This window comes from Anabrus simplex, chromosome X (assembly GCF_040414725.1).
Source record: "Anabrus simplex isolate iqAnaSimp1 chromosome X, ASM4041472v1, whole genome shotgun sequence".
NCBI lineage: Eukaryota > Metazoa > Arthropoda > Insecta > Orthoptera > Tettigoniidae > Anabrus > Anabrus simplex.
In genome coordinates this window covers 154,308,773-154,331,358 of record NC_090279.1, presented here as the reverse complement: position 1 = coordinate 154,331,358, position 22,586 = coordinate 154,308,773, and the positions used below count along the sequence as shown (strand labels likewise).

The 22,586-nt window shown below is 39.1% G+C and overlaps 2 protein-coding genes across 9 annotated transcripts in view; one reads left to right on the top strand and one right to left on the bottom strand.

Annotated features, from left to right (window-relative positions):
- The window catches only part of kz (putative ATP-dependent RNA helicase kurz), an 89,647-nt gene extending 85,357 nt beyond the window's left edge, over window positions 1-4,290 (bottom strand). The window contains exon 1 of the mRNA XM_067159310.2: window positions 4,162-4,290. Within this exon, the coding sequence (XP_067015411.2) occupies window positions 4,162-4,245 (84 nt within the window). The 5' untranslated portion in view covers window positions 4,246-4,290. The remainder of the gene's footprint in view (window positions 1-4,161) is intronic.
- Window positions 4,291-4,634: 344 nt separating this feature from the next.
- The window catches only part of LOC136886732 (serine/arginine repetitive matrix protein 1), a 104,488-nt gene continuing 86,536 nt past the window's right edge, over window positions 4,635-22,586 (top strand). For 7 of the 8 annotated variants that reach the window (XM_068230743.1, XM_068230740.1, XM_068230738.1 and 4 more), the window contains exons 1-3: window positions 4,807-4,864; window positions 19,458-19,556; window positions 20,765-20,861. In XM_068230743.1, the coding sequence (XP_068086844.1) occupies window positions 4,811-4,864; window positions 19,458-19,556; window positions 20,765-20,861 (250 nt within the window). In that variant the 5' untranslated portion in view covers window positions 4,807-4,810. Of the gene's footprint in view, window positions 4,747-4,806; window positions 4,865-19,457; window positions 19,557-20,764; window positions 20,862-22,586 lie in introns of those variants that run through there. The other variant, XM_068230737.1, reaches the window with a different exon arrangement.

The window sequence follows — 22,586 nt, the reverse complement described above, 5'->3', positions numbered from 1 at the left end:
TTCCTGACCTTTTAAAACAGGCTGAGCACCTATACTGACGAGCAAATGAATTAGAGATAGCTGCCGTTTTGGCAAAATGACTCTGGGGTCAATGCGCTAAATCACAGCATGTGGGTGCGACGTCAGATATCGCACTGGTCGTGTGAGCAAAAGTTGGTCACAGGATGGGCAAAACATGAGAGATTGTGGTTGCATTATCGGTGCCAGACGCATGGGTCATTCCTCTGCGAAGTCATGCAGGCAATGGGCTTTCAACGGGGCAATGAGTTAAGAATGTTCCATAAGTACATGGATTCGGGGAAAATCACCACCTGGGTCAAATGCCGTGGAGTGCAAAGTATTGATGAGAAAAGTCACAGTCAGCTAGCTCGGATGGTAACAGGTGTTAGAACTAGAGCGCAGCAGTTCGGAAGGAGAAAGGAATGCAAGAATGTGGCAACACCATGTAATGTTCCTCCTTCCAGCCCTATCTGTTAAAGCGCTTCTTTTAATATCACAGGTATAAGTGTGAGCATCTGTGCCATTCAGGACCATCTCCTTGCAATGTGGTACAGGAGTTACCAACCTGCAGGGGTACCTCTGCTCGCCGCACATCAGCAGGTACAATGACTGACATGGGCAAAGGAACAATCTTTTGAAGTAAGGAAAAAGTTTGCTCAGTCACATGATTCAAGGTACCAGCTGGTAGACGGTGATGGTAAGGTATGAGTGTGTCACCCAGAACGAGACAATGGGTCCCTCTTGCCAGCTGAGCCGGTGGCGGCAGTATTCTTGTCTGAGGAGTGTTCATGCGGGATGAAATTGTAACCCTGGTATATCTGACCCCCACCCTCACCAGCAAACCTTACAGGAACCTCCTGTCTGATAACGTCCACCCAGTCATTTACTTCCAGAACCCTGAAGGAAATCTTTGCCTGTAGCAAGACGACTGTCCCATCACTCCCGAACTGTGGCCGATTTGTACAATGAACACTCCAGAGATAGGAGGATGCTTGCCTAGTCCCAAAGATCGCCTGACTTCAATCCTATTGAGCACATCTGAGGTCTGCATGCCCTAGACCCTGCCCCGATCAAAATCTGTATATTATGAGGGGTCGTGTGGCTGTCAGTGATCAGGATGGCTCCCCAACACATTGACACCTTGTGTTGTCCATGTCACTGCCATCTTCAGGGCAAAAGGGGGCACTACATGCTATTATCCAGGTGTCTCTAACTCAATTGTTCATCAGTGTATTTCATTATTCTGAGTGGCCTGTTACCTTGTAACGAACAGAATTTGACCCGAATACTATTCGTCTTTTTTCCCCCCTGGCCTTTTCCCAATTACTTGCAGTCAGCAGTACTTCGTTTTCTTCAGCGACTGGCCCTCATGGATTCATTATCTCCATTTCGTTCTGTCCCGGGCCACATTAGGGTGGAGATTAATGCTCTTCAGATCTTTCTGAACAGTATCGGCCCATCACTGATTCGTTTGTCCTACAGGCAACTTCTAACATGTAACCAGTTTTCACAATAGTGTCAGCCTCAGTCCTTAATACATGTCCAAACTATTGTAAACAACTCGTGTGCATTTTGTTTTGAATCGGTGCAACACCATATCTCCCCCTGAGGGGCTCATTGGAGATGTAATTCAGTTTAGTGACACCAACTATCCACCTCAACATCTTAGTCTCCATGACGCCCAGTCAACACTCTACCTCAGTTGTAGCCGGCCAACAATTGCAACCATACAGTGCAACAGGTCAAACGACAGTGAATAGATTTTTGAATTGAGATCATCTTTCATCCTCTGATCGCAAGTGATGCCAGTCATCGTTCGCCAATTCATTCAGGCTGCAGATATTCTTGCAATGACCTCTTCAACAAGTCAGCCATCATTACCGATCATGGAGCCAAGATACTTGAATCTTGTCACTCGCGGCAGGTCTTCACCGTCTACCTGAATGGCTCCAACTGCTTGTGGATCTGACGTCATATATTCAGTCTTCTTTTTATTGTGGCGCAGGCCATATTGCACCAGCCAATCAGAACATTCTCGGGTTTGAACTGCAGATCAACCTGATTCTCAAGAGGCCAACGTAACATCATCTATGTAGAGAAGCAGGGTGGTGCACATGTGCTGTTACAGTGTCCATCACTAGAATGAACAAGAGCGGTGACAGCGCTGAACCCTGGAGAATGCCAACAGTGATGGGAAAGTCACTGGATACTCCTGTGGCGGCCTGAACGTAGCTCTGTGGATCAGCAATAGAAATGGATTAAGTCAAGCTTTACGGGTGGAAGCAATTTAGGATGCCACTAATGCATGTTTCTGAGATGGTTGGTAGTGTGGAGGGTTTGCAGCATTTGCCTGGTGTGAAAATGGGAAACCATGGAAAACCATCTTCAGGGTTGCCGACAGTGGGGTTCGAACCCACTATCTCCCAGATGCAAGCTCACAGCTGCGCGCCCCTAACCACACAGCCAACTCGCCCAGTACGGAAGATTTTCAGCATTTCTTCTTCTTCTTCTTTTTTTTTTTTTTACATCACACTGAAACAGACAGGTCATGCGGTGTTTATGAGACAGGAAAGGGCTAGAAATGGGAAGGAAGTGGCCATGGCCTTCATTAAGGTACAGCCCCAGCATTTGCCTGGAGTGAAAATGGGAAACTATGGAAAGCCATTCTCCTCAGGGCTACCGACAGTGGGGTTCGAACCCAGTATCTCCCAGATGCAAGCTCACAGCTGCACGCCCTCAATCGCACGGCTATCCCGCTCAGTGCATCATTTCTTCTCCATGTTATAAAGCTTACGTAGTACATAGTCAAGTTCTACCCAACTACCTCAGCCAAGATTGAACTAGTGAACTTGGTGTCATGAGTTGGACACTCCACCACTGAACCAAAGAGGAAGGGTTGTATTAGGTCCTATTGGCCATGGTGATTCCGGATGTTATTCTGCATCATGGGTCAATGAAAGGTTGATGTATTGAAATTTTCTGCGTAGGCTTGGTCAAGTCTGACTGAAGTTGGTGTTATGTGGGTGTATTTGAATTTCCATGGCTTTTCTGATTTTTGTTTACAGTTGAAGGCTAGAAGCTTGGTTTCATCAAACATAGTGGAGGGTCTGCAGCTATGACTGATTCTGAGGTCTGGAGGAAGCGAGTATTTCTCATGTGTTCCGTCAGACTTGTAGTTACTCACCGACCCGTCTCCTCGAAGCAGACCCTTCCACGGCCATACGCTTTCCTGTTCACTCCTTCCTGTTAATGGTGAAGGTTGTTCTCATCAGTCATATGAGATCATATACAGTGAAGCATTAAGTTAGAACGCAACCAACATGCTACGTCTTACCATCTTCAATAATGATATTACATTTCAATAACACACCAACGTTCAATGCTATCGCGCAACTCCAAATATTGCACAATATAGCAGAATAGTCACATTGAACCGTCTGTCAAAATTCAATTGAAATTGGATGCCTCAATATCTAATTCCAGTATTCTTATTGGTATTACGTCACAATGACTCAGACGGACCTTATATTGACGGTAGGATGTGGCAGGGCTAGGACTGGGAAGGAAGTGACTGGTGTAAAAATGGGAAATCACGGAAAACCACTTCAAAGGCTGCCGATAGTGTGGTTCGAACTCGCCACCTCCAGAATGTATGCTCACGGGTTATATAGTTGTGCTTCCTCTTAACACTTCTTCTTGATATTTGGTTGGGCTTGGTATTTGACTAACACCCAGTTCCGATGCTTTTGAGAATGAAACATTTCACGACACTATTAACCACTATTTATGATGATTAATAAAAACTTTATATCACAATTTCCATATCTCGGAAAAGACTATAAACTTATTGGTTAGTACTGTTCCTCTTAACACAACCACCACCACCACTATAATACACGGCCAGAAACCCGCATCCAACTCACTCGGATATTCCAGTATAGAAGTCGGATATATGCGTTATATAGAAAAACAGGTTACTAGGCGGTTAACCAGCACAAGAGATTCACTCATGTTTATAGAGGATACGCTACGGTTGCGTTAAAATCTTGTATAATATATTAGTTATTTCATGCGTAACCATGAAATAAACGGACATAACCTCGTCTCAACTGAAATTATAATTGTAAACATAATAAATTAGAATAAAGGAGCAGATAATACCTTTTTCGTCTTAGAATCATCTATAGTTGTATCGACAACTTGTCTAGCTTTCCAATTGAAACCTTTCTTCTTATTTTTACCCATCGTCTCTCTTAAGAACTGTCACTTGCACACAAGAAAGAAGCTACCACGTGCTAAAGAAGGCATGCCAACAATAACAAATGTTAACAAAAATCATTGCTGCCATAATAAAGAGCATTGAATACTTTCCATGTTTTTTATAACATATTCGATGTAGTGAACTTACAGTATTGGACAATATTGCATTCGAGTGTCGCTTGTATCCTCTCTGATCGGAACTTTCTACTTATATCTTCATATCTTCTTTGGAAGATGCCTCGGCGCCATTGTGTTTTTTAAACATAACCTTTTTGTTTTTTTGCAGTATGGTGCGCGAGCGTGCGCGAGCACTCATTCTCTTTGCGCGAGCATACTTCTATGCTCGAAGGCACTCGAAGGTATGGTGGGATCGGGTAGGATTGGGATTGAGTTCTTTGCTTTTATGTAGTGGTCGCTGTTTGATGTTGTCAGTCTTTGGTGTGAGTGGTTTGAGTCAGTGCTCAGTGGTAACTTCTAAGCAAATAGGTAATTTATGTTACAAGTTCTGAGTTTTTAGTATTTCTCAGTAATATAATATGGGATTAGTGGAATGCTGTTAGTACGAGTAGGTTTGAATTGTCACTTACTCACTTTGAAAAAGACTGTGAGTGCAGTTTCTTTTGCTGTCCGATACTTGTTAGCAGTATTGGAAATACGTAACTCGTCTTTTTGAAACTACTTACTGACAATGTTAATGACATCGGTTGAAGGATTAGGGACGTTTGGCTGTGGTACCCACATACTCTTACAATTTAATGAATATTTCAGCGGGAAATTCTGATGGCAGTGTGCTCTTTTATGACGAGTGTATTTAATTTCATTCAGGTACTCGGTAGTTTTATTCTTTCTTCGTTCTTCATTGCACCTTAAGACGAAGTATTTAACTTTCTTCCTTTACAGGCTTAACTAAAGTTGCTTTATGTATTCTGGGTTTTATAAATGTATTAACGTGATGGATTAGGTCTTTCTTCATAGGTGATGGTAACAATATAGTTTATATTTGTGATGACCATTGGGCAATTTGCCTATATTGCATTGCTAATGGTCAGGTGGTGAACCCATACCAGAGACCACAATCAGTCACCACTGATCTGCATTTAGGAAGAATTATTAACTTGAAAAGCATACTAGTGCATTAGTTACATTTAATTAGGCCATGAATGTTGTCTTCATGTACATTTGTACCTGTCAGAAAGCCAAATTTCAAGAATACAAACAACCATTTTGTGCTTTAGGGTTGTCAGTTCCTTTGGAAATACTTAAGATGCATGTGAAATATCCCAAACCTGACTTTATAAGAGTTTTATCATTACAGCCATGTGTTCTTACTAGGTAGGCCTATGTGTTTTTACTAGGTAGGCCTATTGTACCTATGTTCATTTAATTTGCATTGTTGATGTTCTGTCATTTTAAATATAAGTGGACATTTGTTATGTATACATTCACCAAAAGTGTTGAAGCTATTTCTGTGTTTCATATTTTCATTTTTATTCTACAGTCTGTTTGAAAATGCATATTTCTGCAGAATTTGAAATTAAGTGCCATAAGTTGCAGTAAATTTAATTCAGAGTAATGGAGTCCTTCATGTCCTTGACAAAAGTAATAAGAAAATTAAAGTGCTGTAAATAGAATGCTCCACCAAAATATCCCTGAGGAGTATGCTAGTCTGATTCAGGACATGTATAGTAGGCGCACCTTTTAGCGATAAATTTTTGTAAGGGGTAGAGGAGTAAGGAGTGAGCTCTTCCGATTCCGGTAATACTGCCAACTGAATGGAAATGAAATCTGAATTGAATCAATATTATCGATTGATATGAATTTATCTTAAGCCAACAACTGTGTCACACACACATTATATAACATTTCTCGATGCGAATCTTGTTCCTAGCATGAATTCTATAGTTTGGTTTTGCTGTGTAAACAACAACCACCGCCATCTCAATCTCTATATACTGCCTGCTCTGTGCCGCAAGAATTGCGTTTACGACGACATTGCAGATGGCAGCACTTACCGCACCCAGAGCACATGGTTAAATGAGAGTTGGTCCGTAACACCAATATAGAATGAAAAATAATCCTGAACATGTTACTAATTGAAAAGATAATGCACATAAAGAAACTTCCATTTAACATATGAGCTTGGCTTAAGATATAGATACATAAAATGTATAAAATCTTACCACTTACAGTAGATATATTAGGATCATCCCACTGCAGTGTGGTACATACAAATTTCAGAATTTTCTCGACACGAGTAACGAAGCACCTTTTGAGTCCTTTTCTTACTGTTATTTACCAGTGGTGGGCGCAAAAATATTTCTATCACTATTTCGCTGGTCCTTTTATTTATGAAGGCCACGGCCGCTTCCTTCCAATTCCTAGGCCTTTCCTATCCCATCGTCCTATCCCATCTGTGTCGGTGCGACGTAAAGCAAAATAGAAAAAAAAAGCTTTTATTTATGACCAGTTTTCAGGATACGTTCGTCATGTCATTAAATACACCACCCAATCTCACTGCACTAAACAAAGGTTCTAATGCGTCTCCAGAAAATCATCTAGTGAGAACATAAAATAACCGATTTTGTAACAGATAAGAGACACATTCCACTATAGATTTCGCAGTTAGCGAGACAGCATCTGCCGTCTTATTAGTCAGATGCTTCAGTTTTTCACGTTTTGATTCCAGCCGAATTATTTTAACGTACTCAATGAAATCATCATTCAACCATTGCAAGTATTTTATCTGCTGGTGAATAGAAATGCACACAATCTGGATTGTTTTTGCCGTAAGGCATTACAGTAATAATTTCTGAACTAAAAGGGATAGATCGGAGACTTCTAAGCCTTTGACAGGGAAGTAGGCAGCAGGACTAGAGAACTTCTTTGAAAGTCGGATTACAAGAAAACACAACTGTTAATTCGCGAGAGCAGGAGATTTTACTATACCTGTGCCGCATACACCTTCAACATTGACTACGCAAACGAAACTTGTCACTGGTTCGGTCGTAGAGGAGCTGTACCTAATTAGCATTTATTCGGCGATCACTGTTACACACCTCTCTGTTGGTCTGGGAGTTTTCTGTACATTCAGCTCGAAGTCTTTCCTTCACTAATTGGGAGATCTCGACAAACACTATCAACATTTTCCATTTAGCTACCTGTCCAGAGTACTTCGTGACGGAGCTGACACTAGACCAGGAGTCCTGCCATATTCGTAACCGTTTGGGATACTATTCCCCACGCCACATAGTACCGCGTAATCTGTTCTGACTACCCGGATATAGTCTTATTATGGATTTGATTTTAAAAAACTGTCGTTTTGCTTTATATTTGTCTGCTTCCTTTACTTTGTTCAGACAGTCAATTTCTGGGTTGTCTTTCGAATTGTATCTGTAGCCTTTAAACTTCATTATTGTTACTCATCAGCTGTTATCGCAGTCTCAGAATTCTTGATCAGAACCTCTAATGTCTGATTTTCTGATCACTGCTGTCATTCTTACCCGTTGGATTATTGACTTGGATTGATACATCGTTGTTCAAATGAATTTCGTACTCGTCATCCAATGTATTTCCTGCAGTTGAAGAGCTTGTTTCATCACAGACTTCTTCCAAAGAAATATCTTGTCACTGTCTGATCTTTCGTGGAGCTATTTTTCTGGTTTGAAGGTAATGGGGATAATTCGAAGACCGACTAAGCACGCTCTCCGGCTTCAATATATTTTTATTTTATCTTTTATCTCCATCTCTAAAATTGAGGCTACAAACACGAGAATAATCGGATGGAATCCATTACCCTTGGTTGATCCTTGCTTTGATATAGCGTTAAGCCAATTTTCCCAAAGTTCTTTACTTGGGGGGATTTCAGGAATCCTCACACCTGAAGAATTTGGATTCCTTGCTACGATATAGGCCTACAGAGAGGAACACAACAATTCATTATTTTGCAACCAGTGACAGACACATAAATGCTCGATGCAAAAGCACTGTAACACAATAACGTGGGTACGGAGATAAGTTGGCGCCCCTAGCGGAGGTTCGTAACACTAAGAGCTCACGCTGAGAAGCATGTTAACTGCATAGCATAGAGCAGGCAGTATATAGGATTGAGATAGCGGTGACAACAGTACTAGTACGTAAAGTGTACGCCAGATGTTGCACAGCGATGCATAAGTGATTCATAGTTTGTGTTTCAAAGATTTGCCAATACGAATCTCGAAGATAACCGAGGTCAACCCATTCAGCACTAGGGTGTCCATCTATCACTGAAAGGTGTGCGTACTATATGTGGTCATCTGTATACCGAAGTGAAAGCTAGTTCAGGTGTGTGTGAAAGTTTTCCTGTTGAAATCTGTGTGCATAGTGAGTGGATCGACTCTAATTCTGTTCACCATTGACATTAACTACTTGACAAAGCAGCTGATGCCAGAACTACCATGAATCTTGCTATATGTGGATGATAATTGTTCTGGTTGGTGAAACTCGTGAAGAGGCGAGGGTACCCTTAGAAAAATAATATTTAATGCAGCCAATGGCCGTACAATAATACCATTATAGTCATAATGGTCAATGTATAGTTCTACAGTTTATATAGCACTTAACTATTACAGAATTTTGTCAGCGAGATTTGTCTGCTTTTGCATTTTATTACATGGTATCTATCACATTGGTTGCCACAGAGTTTACAGTGGCACGGTTCACTTGGATCATGGTAGGTATCTCTCTTGCAGATTTTGTAGTACAATTTTCAAAATACTAACTAGCCTACTAACAGACTATTTATGCACTCTAGTAGAGGGAGCAATACCAGAAGAACAGTTTGGATTTACAAAGGGAAAGTCAACTTTATAGGCAATAAAATGTCTATTAGAAGAGATAAAAGATGCATCAAGAATCCCTAAAGGAAAGCTACATGCTGTCTTCGTAGATGACAAGAAAGCTTTTGATTTATTAAACACGGCTATGACCATTGACAAACTAGAAGCAATTACTGGTAAAAACTACATCACGAAAATTTTGAGGAATATTCTGAATAACAACATGATACAGATAGATGACAATGTGGATGTGTCACATCCACTAGAGCAGAAGATCGGAGTATTACAAGGAGATCCAATCAGCCTGTTGCTCTTCAATATCGCGACCGCGGACATTCCCAGGATCATTGCTTCAGGAAATGTGAAAATATATACATACGCAGACGACATGGTACTGGTGTCTCATGAAATAAAAAAACCTTCGAGAAGGGTTCAATAAACTTACATCATGGGCTACATACAATGGATTACAACTAAATGAGAAGAAAACGGTGACAATGACTTTCAGGAAAGGTGGCAAGCCAGCAGCCAGTGATGTAATATACTACAATTAAATTGAAATAAGAAATTAAGTGCTTCAACCTATTCAATACAAGTAAATAAGAAATGTAGTGTTACATTCTTATTTGGTTAAAAGCGTTACCGGTTTCGACCACCAATCTGGGTCATCATCAGTCGATTAAAAATACAAAAACATTGCATAGGAAAATAAAGAATTAAAGTATAAGTATTTCACAAAAGCAGTTCGAGAAGCAATATAAGACAATAGGGATTAGCTTTGCGCGATTTTAAATCATAAAATGCAGAAGAAGTCGAAGATCAGTCACTTATATGTAGCAAGTCGCAAGTCCCTGAAAAGTAGCACAACACACGCAATGTCCGGCACTGTGCCTTAAAATGTTTACGAGAAGAGGTGAACAGTTCATTAAACAAGCTTGCAAACACTGCCAGACACGAAGTCACAACACGATTTTATAAATTTGAAGTCCCAAAATTGTGTAGAAGTCGAAGACAAGTCTCTTAAATAAAGTAAGGTGCTAGCTTCTGAAGATCAGCGCAACATACTGTCCCCTTTTCCGGGGTCGCTCAGTCGGCGGAGCGAGAGTCCCAAATGGTGGAACGTTCGCAGGGCCAACTTTACTGTTTCGGGACAGACCTTCTGAATTATTTTTATTTGTAGGGCTATAGGTGACACAGCATGAAAAAAAAAAAAAAAAATCGGAACAAACTAACAATAACATTTATTAAATAAACAACAGTCTGGACAATGCAAATGAGAAAAGGAAAAAAAAACTGTTTACACAAATACAACTCAAATTGACTGCTTCCGATCTGTAACATGATTATATGTACACTGCATGCTTATGGGTTCCATTTGATTCAACCTGTCTTCATTTAAACACCATCCGAAATCATGCTTCAGGTCAAATCCTCTATTTATGGAACTGTAACATTGGACCAATCATAATGTTAGCAACAATGTCATTATGACCAATTGTGCTACATTAGATCATTAAATTATACAATATTCCCTTGAGGGATAAATTTTTACAAATTTTACTACCCCTTCATATAAGTTCTGGGGTCCCCATCAATTAATTCTCATTAAATTTCCACGTCTTTTTTTAAAAATCATTTTTTAAACTTTCTGGAAACTTCCTTACCAATTTTTGGAGAATGCTGCAATATTTCCATTTCAAAAAATTCTTTCACAATACACAGAAAAATTCGCTTACAAAATACTTGGAAAATCTTTGAACATTATTGTAATAAAATCCTTTCAATATTACATGGAAGATTCTTTACAATTTCATTGGAAAATTCATTTAACATTTAATTCGGAAATTTATTAACATTTAATTTGGAAATTCTTTAGCAAGTTCCCCCTCCTTCACAGATTACGTTCGACGCTGTATTCTTTTATTGACAATTTTAAACGATTATTCACTTACTAATACACGGTGGATAGATAGCAGAGTAGCACGTAGCGAAACGCGCAACCAACAGAAACTAAAACTCCATTTGACAATAAACCACATGAAAAATCACCAAAAGAATACCACTTGTTGAAACACATGGATAAGCTGTCACACAATTTTGCAATCACCCCCAATTATTTATCAGCAGATTATATCATAGTATCGAGGTTATTATTATTATTATTATTATTATTATTATTATTATTATTATTATTATTATTATTATATCTCCTTTCAGAATGAGGTTGAAGACCCTCGCATTATTTGCAGTTAATAGTAATGAATCGCCATGACCTGTGATGAATGACCAAAATAGGATGAATTAAAAAAAACAGAAAAAACAATTACCACCACCATTAGTTGAGAATACATCGAAGAATGCACTCATAACCTCAGGGAAAGGAAAAAAACAAATTATTGAGTCATTACTTTACACCATAAGTTGTTGAGCGAAAGTTTATTATTATCCCCTGAATAATTAACCATATCACAATATTTGTTTCGCTCTGTTCCTTTCATCTACGTACAATTCCCTGTCTGCATTGGCCCTTGTTTGGAACCATTTCTGATAAGTCTTCTTTTTACGTTTACAAGCTACTCTCACTTCATCATTCCACCAAGATGTTCGCTTTTTCCCGTCCTTACACACAGTCGTTCCTAGGCATTCCCTTGCTGTTTCTACTACAGCATCCCTGTAGGCTGTGCCACCGATTCTCTTTCTATATCCTGATTCTGCTTACTATCCACTGTTCGAAACTTCTCACTAATCATATCCATGTACTTCTGTCTAATTTCCTCGTCCTGGGGATTTTCTACCTTTATTCATTTTCAGACAGATTTCACTTCCTCTCCCCTAGGCCTAGAGATACTTAGTTCACTACAGATCAAATAGTGGTCTGTATAATAAAAAAAACTTTACAAAGGTGAAAAAATGAGAGTATCCTCCTAATTCAATACAATAAATATTCCGTCATTAGACGGCGTAAACAAATTCAAACATGTTTCGGCTCGTTTGAGCCATCTTCAGTGAAAAATGAGGGGAGATTTGAAATAATTTACATAATATAAGTTGAAAAAGTGCTAAAAAAACATAATGAAGGAGCAAATGAGAAAACAAACAAAAGAGAGCCTAGACGGAAACAAAATTAGCACAAATATACAATATTTACATCAATATGCAGAGCAAAAAAGAACTCACTGCGACAAAATTCAGTGAAAAGGTGTTAATTTGAAATAATAATTGAAACTAAAAACTGTGTTAATCTAAGAAAACAAATGAATGAAAAAACAAATGGTGCAGACGGAAATGAACAATAGTAGCACATGGTGAGGTTGGGGACCTCATAGTTTACAAAATATTGTTTGGTAACAATAACAAACAGGTTGAAATCACTGTTGATCATCCTTGTAGAAACCCATCACATTAAATTGGTCAGGAGGGGAGCGGGAGCAAACATTTTCAGAAACCAAGCCTGATGTGACTTGCGGGCGAAAAGCCTGTGACAAGGAAAAAACACCAATGAAATTTAAAGCTTTAGAAATAACAGCATTCTCAAAATCTTCTCAATCTAGCGGTCCCTTTCTTGATTATTGTTTCATAATGTTGGCTGGTGTCTTGCCTTATTATAAAGGGTCGGAAGGGCCGCGATATAAAATTGAGAAGCTTTGTTAGGCAGAAGACAGATGCATAGTAAACTGTAAGTGATCTAGCGGAAACCATCAATGAAGCTCTAATCTGTAATGGAAAAATGAGGTTGTGTGAGAAACGTGGGATGATAAGTAAAAAGTGTAGAATGGGTGTGAAGAAAGCTTAAACTTATGATGTTTAGCAGGTGGTTGTCCTCTCAAATGGCCTGGCCTCTCAAAGTAATGGTCTTGTTCCCGTGATAGAGTCTATTGTTGGTTCGACTGTGTTTGCTAGGATGGAAGGAGCGGAGGGGGAAGGGGTAGTCCAGGGCTGGTGTGAGGAGGGGGGAGTGGTGGTGAGTTGGAGAGATGGAGGTGGGGTTTGTTTGTGTTATGGAAATTGTGACAAATATATGGAATGAATGTTTCAAATAGAATGTTCTTTTCCTCGCTGACTTCATTTAAATTGTGAGAGGGGTTCATAAACTGATCTAAATCGATGTGGATGCTCTCGAGAACGTTGAGCAAGGTGCCTTTTTGCTCGTTTTTTGTTTTTTGCTCTGCATATTGATGTAAATATTGTATATTTGTGCTAATTTTGTTTCCGTCTAGGCTCTCTTTTGTTTGTTTTTTCATTTGCTCCTTCATTATGTTTTTTTAGCATTTTTTCAACTTATGTAAATTATTTCAAATCTCCCCTCATTTTTCACTGAAGATGGCTCAAATGAGCTGAAACATGTTTGAATTTGTTTACTCCGTCTAATGACGGAATATTTATTGTATTGAATTAGGATTATACTCTCATTTTTCACCTTTGTAAAGTAAAAACCGTCAATACGGAACGATTCTAATATCTTGTAATAAAAAAAACTGTTCATTCCTAACAGACTTCCTGAATTTGAAGTCTATTAAGATATAGTCTTTTATGGATCTGGTACCTCTAGCCTCCCATGTGTAGTCTTATGCTTGAAGAATGTATTCGTAACAGCTAAACCCATACTAGGACAGAATTCCAGAAAATGATTCCCATTAGCTTCCATATCTTCCCCACATTTACAAATAACCCTTTCGTTATACTTCAGTTCTATTTCCAATTCTCGAATTGAAATCGCCCATTAGCACTATCCTGTCCTTGCTGTTGACCTGACTAAGATGTCACTCAATGCTTCATAAAACTTATCAACTTCATCTTGATCTGCTTCCTCACATGGTGAATACACTGAAGCAGTTCTCGTCCTAATTCCTGCAACTGCCAAATCTACCCACATCATTTGCTCGTTTACATGCCTAACAGAAACTGTTGTGTGCAGTATTATTCCTGATAAACAGTCCTACCCCATACTCTGCTCTTCCCTTTTTAACATCCGTCAAGTACACTTTATAATCTATCTCTTTGCTTGTAATCTCCCCTTACCCAAATATCATTTACTCTTCGTATAGTAATCGCCACATAAGGCAATACACTAGAAAGTAAATATCGCCGCCAGATTCTCTTCTTTTCTCCTTTTTGTAATGGCTGATCACTGCTGCCAACCTGCCTGGTTACATATTAAAATCACCAGATCTACTGGGCGCGTTGGCCGTGCGGTTAGAGGCGCGCGGCTGTGACCTTGCATCCAGAAGCTAGTGGGTTCGAACCTCACTGTCGGCAGCCCTGAAGATGGTTTTCTGTGGTTTCCCATTTTCACACCAGGCAAATTCTGGGGGGTATACCTTAAGGCCATAGCTGCTTCCTTCTCACTCCTAGCCTTTTCCTAGCTAATCGTCACCATAAGACCTATCTGTGTTGGTGTGACGCAAAGCAGCTTAAAAAAAAAAGCCAACACTGTGGTGGTCTACGGGTGTTACTCAAACTGACTAGGTGTGTAATGAGCGCATGTGAGGATCCTTCAGAATCACTGTGATTGGTGGGACACTGGGGGAGTGACAACTCTACTGCTACGGGCACATCAAGTGGCATAATGAAGATTATCCTGTGTTGAAAACTTGCCATAGCAGAGCCAAGGAAAGGCCAAGGACACTCGGTGGTGAACAGCTGAAACCACCTTCAATCATTAAATCACTTCTGATCTGCATTTAGGGCAGTCACCCAGGTGGCAGATTCCCTATCTGTTTTCCTAGCCTTTTCTTAAATGAATGCAAAGAAATTGAAATGCGTAGGGAATGTTTGTTTATATTTTGTTTCCTGAAAATTGTAACCATGCAACAGTACAAAAATATGCCAACTATGTATTTTAAAAAAGTTAGTAAAAGAATAGATCTTCCCATTTAACACTCCAAACTTATTATATACCACCCTGTATAATAATCTAAACAAAAATGTTCTGGAATATAACATGAAATACAGAGTTTGTTGTAGAAGGTAAAGTTAAAAGCAGAAGAGGAGAGCAAACAAGAATGTTATGCATATACAATCTGAAAGACTAGAAGGTGCTAGTTAGCATTACCAGTCGGTTACACACAGCAACCAATGGGACTAGAAGTAACACGTGGTCACCAACATCCAATAACGGTTATGCCTAAGAAGTATTCTGTCATCCTCCCTTGTTTTCAATCACTAATGTGTACAGGGGAAAGGGCATCCCAATTCCCCGGATACAGATCAGAAGAGCTGACGCTGAGTGGTACTTGGGAGTGCCAACACTGCAGGCACATATATGGTCCGGAATATGTTACAGTGCTTCTCTTCAAACTCTTGCAGGCTGAAAGAACGTGGCACTTATGGTAAACAAGCCAGCCATCGCCAATTCACTTGTAGTCGCTCTGAAATGGTATTAGATAGGGTACAAGGAACAAGTAGAGGTGCGAAAATACTCTGTTTTTATACAATTACCCAACATATAGAACATTGACCAGTACACTATATATGACTAGAACACATGGTGACTATGTTTATTTGGTGACGGAGGGATGATGTCATAGGGTATCACAGAGACACTGGGAATTAATATCCGAAAACTAAGTCAGAATTTTCACTACTGCACAAGCGTGACGAATTCAATTATTTAACATTTTACCGTGGACAAGAAATATCCATGACATCTTAAGTATGATGTCATACTATCCATTTTCCGTATGTTGACGGCACGTGGCATGGCTACGAGAATGTGACGTAAGCCAGGGCAGCAAACCCATTCTCACCTTTACGCACCTTATTATGGCTACTGTTTAGAAATCCCCTTCTTTCAACCCCTGACGACACTACTTACCTGTTCAGTAATGTAAAAAAATAGATCACATAAGTTAATTATTTTTTCAGAACAATTTAACTTAAAACTTTTACTGTTTTTATATGTCATGGTGTGCTTTTCTTAATAATCCATTACATGCCGCGGATATGTGCATATTTAGATGAATCCTAGCTCGTAAGGACCATGGATGTTACGCCTCCTTCCTTCCTCTATGTAAGACTAGGACAGCACATAGCAGGGAGTTAATATCCAAAAACTAAGGCCGAATTTTTGCTACTGCGCGAAGAATTTAATTTGCTGTTCATTGTTGTATATGTCTGATAATTGTACAAAACACAGCATTTTCACACATCTATTCGTTCCTTGTACCCTAATGAATATATCATAATAGCATTTCAGTGTGCCTACAAGTGAATTGGCAATTGTCAACTTCCTTACCCTAACCAATTTAAATAGAATTCAGTCATATTAATCAAAGAGGATTGGGAGAATGTTTGTGTCACTTCCAGAATACGTCATCATTGGCTTTGGCACAATAAAACCTCTTACATCGAGCAAGTTGGATACGCACTTCGGGGCATTTAACTGTGAACTTGCATTCGCGGGATCATGGGTTCAAATCCCACTGTCAGCAGCTCTGAAGATGTTTATCTATGGTTTGCCTTTTTCACACTAGGCAAATATTGGGGCTGAACGATAATTAAGGCCAGACAAGGTTGCTTCCTTCTCAGTCTTAGACTTTCCTGTCCCATTGTCCAAGGAAAAAAAAAAAGGGGGTGAAAGAAAAAGCGAGACCTTGCCTTACTTCACTCAGCACGTATGCTCTTAACAAAAGCAGTGGGGATAAATTAATACACACTCATAAATGGCACAATAAACCCTCTTAAGTAGAGCGAGTTGAATACGCATTTTGGGGCATTTAGCTGTCAGCTTGCTTTGCTGAGGATATGTGCTGGAAGGAAAACTATGATAAATTAATACACAAGCTTAGTCTAGCCCCCTTATGCTTCATTTAAAAAAAATCAAAGGTAATAACTAGGGCTCGTTAGTTGAGGAAAAATCAATTTTTTCCCAAGTGTCTGAAGACAAGGCCCAACATAATATATGTTCATTCATTCTGGGTCATTATAGGCCAAAAATGGTGGGTTTTATTTGTCCTTTTTGCCTTTTTTTTTTCAACATTTTTTGGTTTGGTGATCTTTCTTTAAGTCTTAACAGCTTTTTTGCAACTTCGCCTTCTTTCGATTACGTTTTTCAATAATAATGTTATTTTGCTTTACGTCCCACTAAGTACATTTACGGTTTTCGGAGATGCCGAGGTGCCGGGATTTAGTCCCACAGGAGTTCTTTTACGTGTCAGTAAATGTACCGACACGAGGCTGACGTATTTGAGTACCTTCAAATACCATTGGACTGAGTTAGGATTGAACTTGCCAAGTTGGGGTCAGAAGGCCAACCGTCTGAGCCACTCAGCCCAGCTATTATATTTTTATTACCCATTCCCAGTTCGAATCATCATTAGTTCATCTATTATCTTAAACATCTTTTCTCTAGTAAATACATCTGTTTGAACTGCATCTGTCAAGAGAGAAAATGAAATGAAATTAAATAAATGAAACTCGTGCACTTGCTTCAAGTATGCACCTTTAACATCCGTTGATGTGAAGGGAAGTTTCTCGATGTTTTGCATTATGGTGTCTAAGAACCGACGATTCTTTACACCTGAGAACCTAGAAATGACTTTTGTGATAAGCCAACTGAGGGAGGTTTCCGAACTCCAATTTTTGAAATACTACTGTGGTGGCGAATGGAGGATGGTTACCTAGGAAAAAAATGGACTCTGTTATGGAGGGTTAAAAGGGTAGAAGGGAGACCAAGAAGCTGATGGTTAGATTCAGTTTACAACAATTTAAAGATCAGAGGTATAGAACTAAACGAGGCCACAAAACTAGTTACAGATAGTGGTGGCAATTAGTAAATTCATATGGGGTTGCAGACTGAACGCTGAAGGGCATAAGTCTATAATGAAAATAGATGGATGTATGCACTATGGTTCAGCCGAATGTGATTCCAGTTATACTAATTTCAATTTTCTTTCTTCAGGATGCCCATTGTGGATTCGCTGAATTCATTCTAGGTGGAAAAAATGTTTAGTTATAAACTCTGCAAATACTTTTTAACAAACACAGAATTCCATTCTTTGAATTATGTTCATCTAAAAATATATAATGTCTGAATTAACAGGTATTTCACTCATATTTTTGCACTCTATGTTGCATACCGCCAGCGTTTTGCATTTTTAAACATTGAAATGCTGTATGGCTTTTAGTGCCGGGAGTGTCCGAGGACATGTTCGGCTCGCCGGGTGCGGGTCTTTCGATTTGACGTCCGTAGGCGACGTGCACGTCGTGATGGGGATGAAACCATTATGAAGACAACGCATACACCCAGCCCCCGTGCCAGAGAAATCAACCAATGATGGTTAAAATTCCCGACCCTGCCAGGAATCGAACCCGGGACCCCTGTGACAAAAGGCCAGCATGCTAACCATATAGCCATGGAGCCTTTTTTTAAAATACGTAATTACAACCAAAATTGTGAATGAATTTGGATCACATTTTTACGTCCTTTTTGGATAATGTTAGATCTTTTTACAGGTATTTTTAATGCAATTTATAGGTCTTCAGCTTCCGAGACCTACTGATAACAAAGTTCAACCCTGTAGGAATAAATAAATCAGTGGTGATTCATCAATATACCATATGCCAGGGTAGGTCTTCACCATGTGCCTTGTCATTTATTTATTTATTTATTTATTTATTTATTTATTTATTTTTTATTTATTTATTTATTTATTTACATGAATCCTGCGAGGAAATACATGAATCCTGCAAGTACTGAGGTTGCCTTGATGGACAGACTAGGCCTATATTAAGAGATGGGCTGTCAGCAGACGCTTCACTCTTGAAATAAGCATATACCTTGTAAATCTTCTTTCTTCTATCCTTCCAGTACTGTGTTGTTAACTGTTTGTTTTTGACGCACACATTCCCGAAACAGTTTAAAATACAGCACAAATGCTTAGTCACTAAATGTCACCTTCTTTGTACAAAAGCGAACAACTACCTAGCTGATTCTTACTGATCGCCATGAATATTTTCACATATTATTACTAGTACACATTATTCTGAGCTGTCAAGCTGCACGATCGATGTCATTTTAAAAGTAAATGCAATTTCTGTGTCAAATTACATAATCCTGTCTAAAAAAAATAAGAGGATTATGGCATATTATAGAAAATAATTGATGTTAAAAGTGATATCAAACTTTGTGCATCATATCTGAGGGTCTGTAGTTATATTTTGTCATTGCTGTTACTTCACTGCTGTTTAGGTTAATATACAGGAAAAATGTTTTCGAAATTTGTGATGTTCTGTTTGATTTGGTATGTAATGACCCCTCTTACGTTGAGCCTACTCATTTCTTAGTTTTCAGATGTTGATCTTTGAAATGTTTTGACATTTCTCATTCGCTTTATGTAAAGCTGAACATCTGTTTGTTACTCTCATGTCTCTGTTTTGTGACAGGTATCTTCTATGGATGTGGAAGATGATGATCTTGAACAGCTGCGACGAGCTGCCCTCAGGACAATGAAGCGGTATCCTTCGCAGTCTCGTGGCAGAGGGGTAAGTGTCAGAATCATAGTACTGCATACCTGCCTACTCTTCCAATCATATTGCTTTTGCTCTGACTAGTTCATTGTTTCTCCCAATTTTTATCAATTGATTGCAGAATTTAAGATGCACAACTGAAACAATAACTCGCTTTAGATTCTTGATACTAAAGAGAGTTTTAAAAAACTGTGAAGTCAAGACTTAAAGGCAACTATTTTGAGGGAACATTTAATGTCAGTTCTAAAATAAGGCGAGATTTGCCAAGACTATGTCCCGCAAGGAGTAAAATTATGATGTGAAGCAGATGCTGTCATGAGTTATTATTATTATTCCATGCTATGCTTGGCACACTGGGCAGTAGTTTCCTCCACAGGTGATGGTCATTTGCAACAGTTTCAATATCATCCCTGGAGACTGCAATAGCGTTTAGGTCGCGGCCTTGTTTCTTCTTACCACCAGACTTAAGTCCACCTTATCACTGTTTTTATATGTCAGCATCAGGCATGCATGCACAGGATGTGGCCAACTAATATCATTCAATGTTTTTACATTTGCCAACAGAAGTTTTGACTTAGATCTTTATAATACTTCATGTGTGACTTGACTCTATTTGAGATACCAGCAATCTTTCTAAGGCAATGCTGCTGGAAAACTTTCAGCTGCTTATTCATCTTAGTGAATTGCCTTGTCTTGTAGTCATATAATGCAGTGTGTATCACAAGGCTCTTATGGCCCTGAGGTTCACTGAACCTACACCAAAAATGAGTACTAGCTTAATCCCTGGGGGCATGACTGTAGCAACATAAATTTTATAAAATTAAATTATTTTGCAATAAATTTGTATAATGTGTAGGAAGACAACAGCTGACTAACATCCGGCGCGCACACCGATGAATTTCATTGGTTGTGACAAGCAAAGAGTTGCATGGGAGATACCTCTGTTTCCATTTTCCAACCAATATTGAAACTTTAAACGATGTCTAGCTAAACACTGGCTGAACATTGTTATCGCAATGGAAGATGATGCGTAACTTAAACATTGTCTAATGCTTAAAACTAGTCATCGTTTCTGCAATTGGCCCACAGTGTTCAGATCTTTCATTTAACCATGTGTGTATTCAGAACCAGAAACTTACAATATAAACAAGGCCTAGCTTATTCTAATATTGATCAGCTTTGTTGGTGAGTGAAATTTCTCCTACTTTTACAATTGCTTGCAGGCACTGTTCAAGCCTCATCCCTTGTACTCTAATCTCATCTCTATCATTCCCTGCGTGGAGGAGGAGCCGCTTGAGAAGCCGCCTCAGCAGCCTGAAGGTGAGTTGTTTTGCTTTCATTCCTGATTGTCAAAAGAATGCGGTCACAATTCAAGGATATTGTCCGAAAAGAGAACTAAATTGTACCAGAGGCAAGAAAAACTTGATATATTCAAGCACTTGGTAGTTGTAATGATTGCTATCATCCTTGGGGTATTGTTGTGTACACGTTGATATTGCAGAGTTTTTCTTCTTTTTTTTCGTGCGAGTTAAATGCATCACAGTTGTCTAGTGTAATTTTTACTGTTTCTAATTTTTATTAATAATAAATAATAATAATAATAATAATAATAATAATCGAAAATCTATTTCGTAGATGCTCAGCTGTGCGCCCGTTGAGGCTAGCCCAGTGAAGCCGGGCTGGCCTGACGTAAATGCAGGTGGCGTATGTAGCAAGCATACGTCACAGTGAAGCGAGAGAGCGAACACACTTTACAGGGAAGCAAGGGAGCATTGACGTTCGATTGTGATTACGAAGCTCTCCTCCACTACTCACCAGAGTGTTGATTGGGATACATTATTTAAAATAAAACTCTATAGTCGCAACAAAATACCTGACCTATTCAAGATATACCGGTTTGATTTATACTGCGCTCAATATAAACAGTTATTTTTATTTTCTTATATTTATTCATTCAAAGAAAACTGACACTTTATCATTCTTGTGTTACAATCTACAAAGATACAGGATTTAAGTGTATGAGCTACAATTCACAATTCCTCAGATAGGAATGACAATATTTCCATTTCTGGAGGACCTAATGTGATTTTTCCCTGCTGTTGTTGACAATGTACTGTGTTGCCTTTGGATCTACAGAAGTAATACAAGCTGCTTTACATCGCACCAACACAGATAGGTCTTATGGTGACAGTGGGATAGGAAAGGGCTAGGAGTGGGAAGAAAGCAGCCATGACCTTCGTTAAGGTACAGTCCTAGCATTTGCCTGATGTGAAAATGGGAAACCATGGAAAACCACCTTCAGGGCTGCCGACAGTTGGGTTTGAACCCACTATCTCCCAAATGCTAGCTCACAACTGAGCACTCCTAACTGCATGGCCAGCTCTCCCAGTGAGCAGTTTTTATACTAACTAAAGGGCTGAAGGTAAAATTATTTCCTAAAATCTGTATGCTCCTCTATTATAAGTATAAAAGTTAACATTCTACCAAATTCGATGACAGATATTTTTTTTTAAATCAAAAAAGCACTACAGGGAATGAACTTGTTCCACCATGTTTCTTTACATTACTGATAAACTAGAGATATAGATCACATACATCTATGGAAAGCTCTTTTACAGCAAACTCCCAATTATCCAGGTGCAGATTATCCGGTTTGCGGGTTATCGTGGATCCCCGAGGTTTAATATATTATTATTTTAATTTTATTTCCTTTATTTTTGTCACAGCATTTTGAATACATGTGAACTACACGCTTGAAATTTGAATGCACTCTCGACTGCAAGTACGCTGGCAGCATGCTTTGTTCGAGAACTAAACACTAAACAACATACTGTTTAACAGTTCTTTTTTGGTGTTCTCTGGTAGCAGTCATGACTACGAAGCTCAGGGCAAAACTTTCAACTTTGAAACGAAAGGTTGAATTAATAAGTTGGAGAAAAAAGAATCGCTAAAGAAATTAGCGAATGATTATGATAATGGTGCACATGTGCGACATGCTTCAACATCGGAAAGTGTTGAAACGAATAGATAAGTAAAATTAAAAAT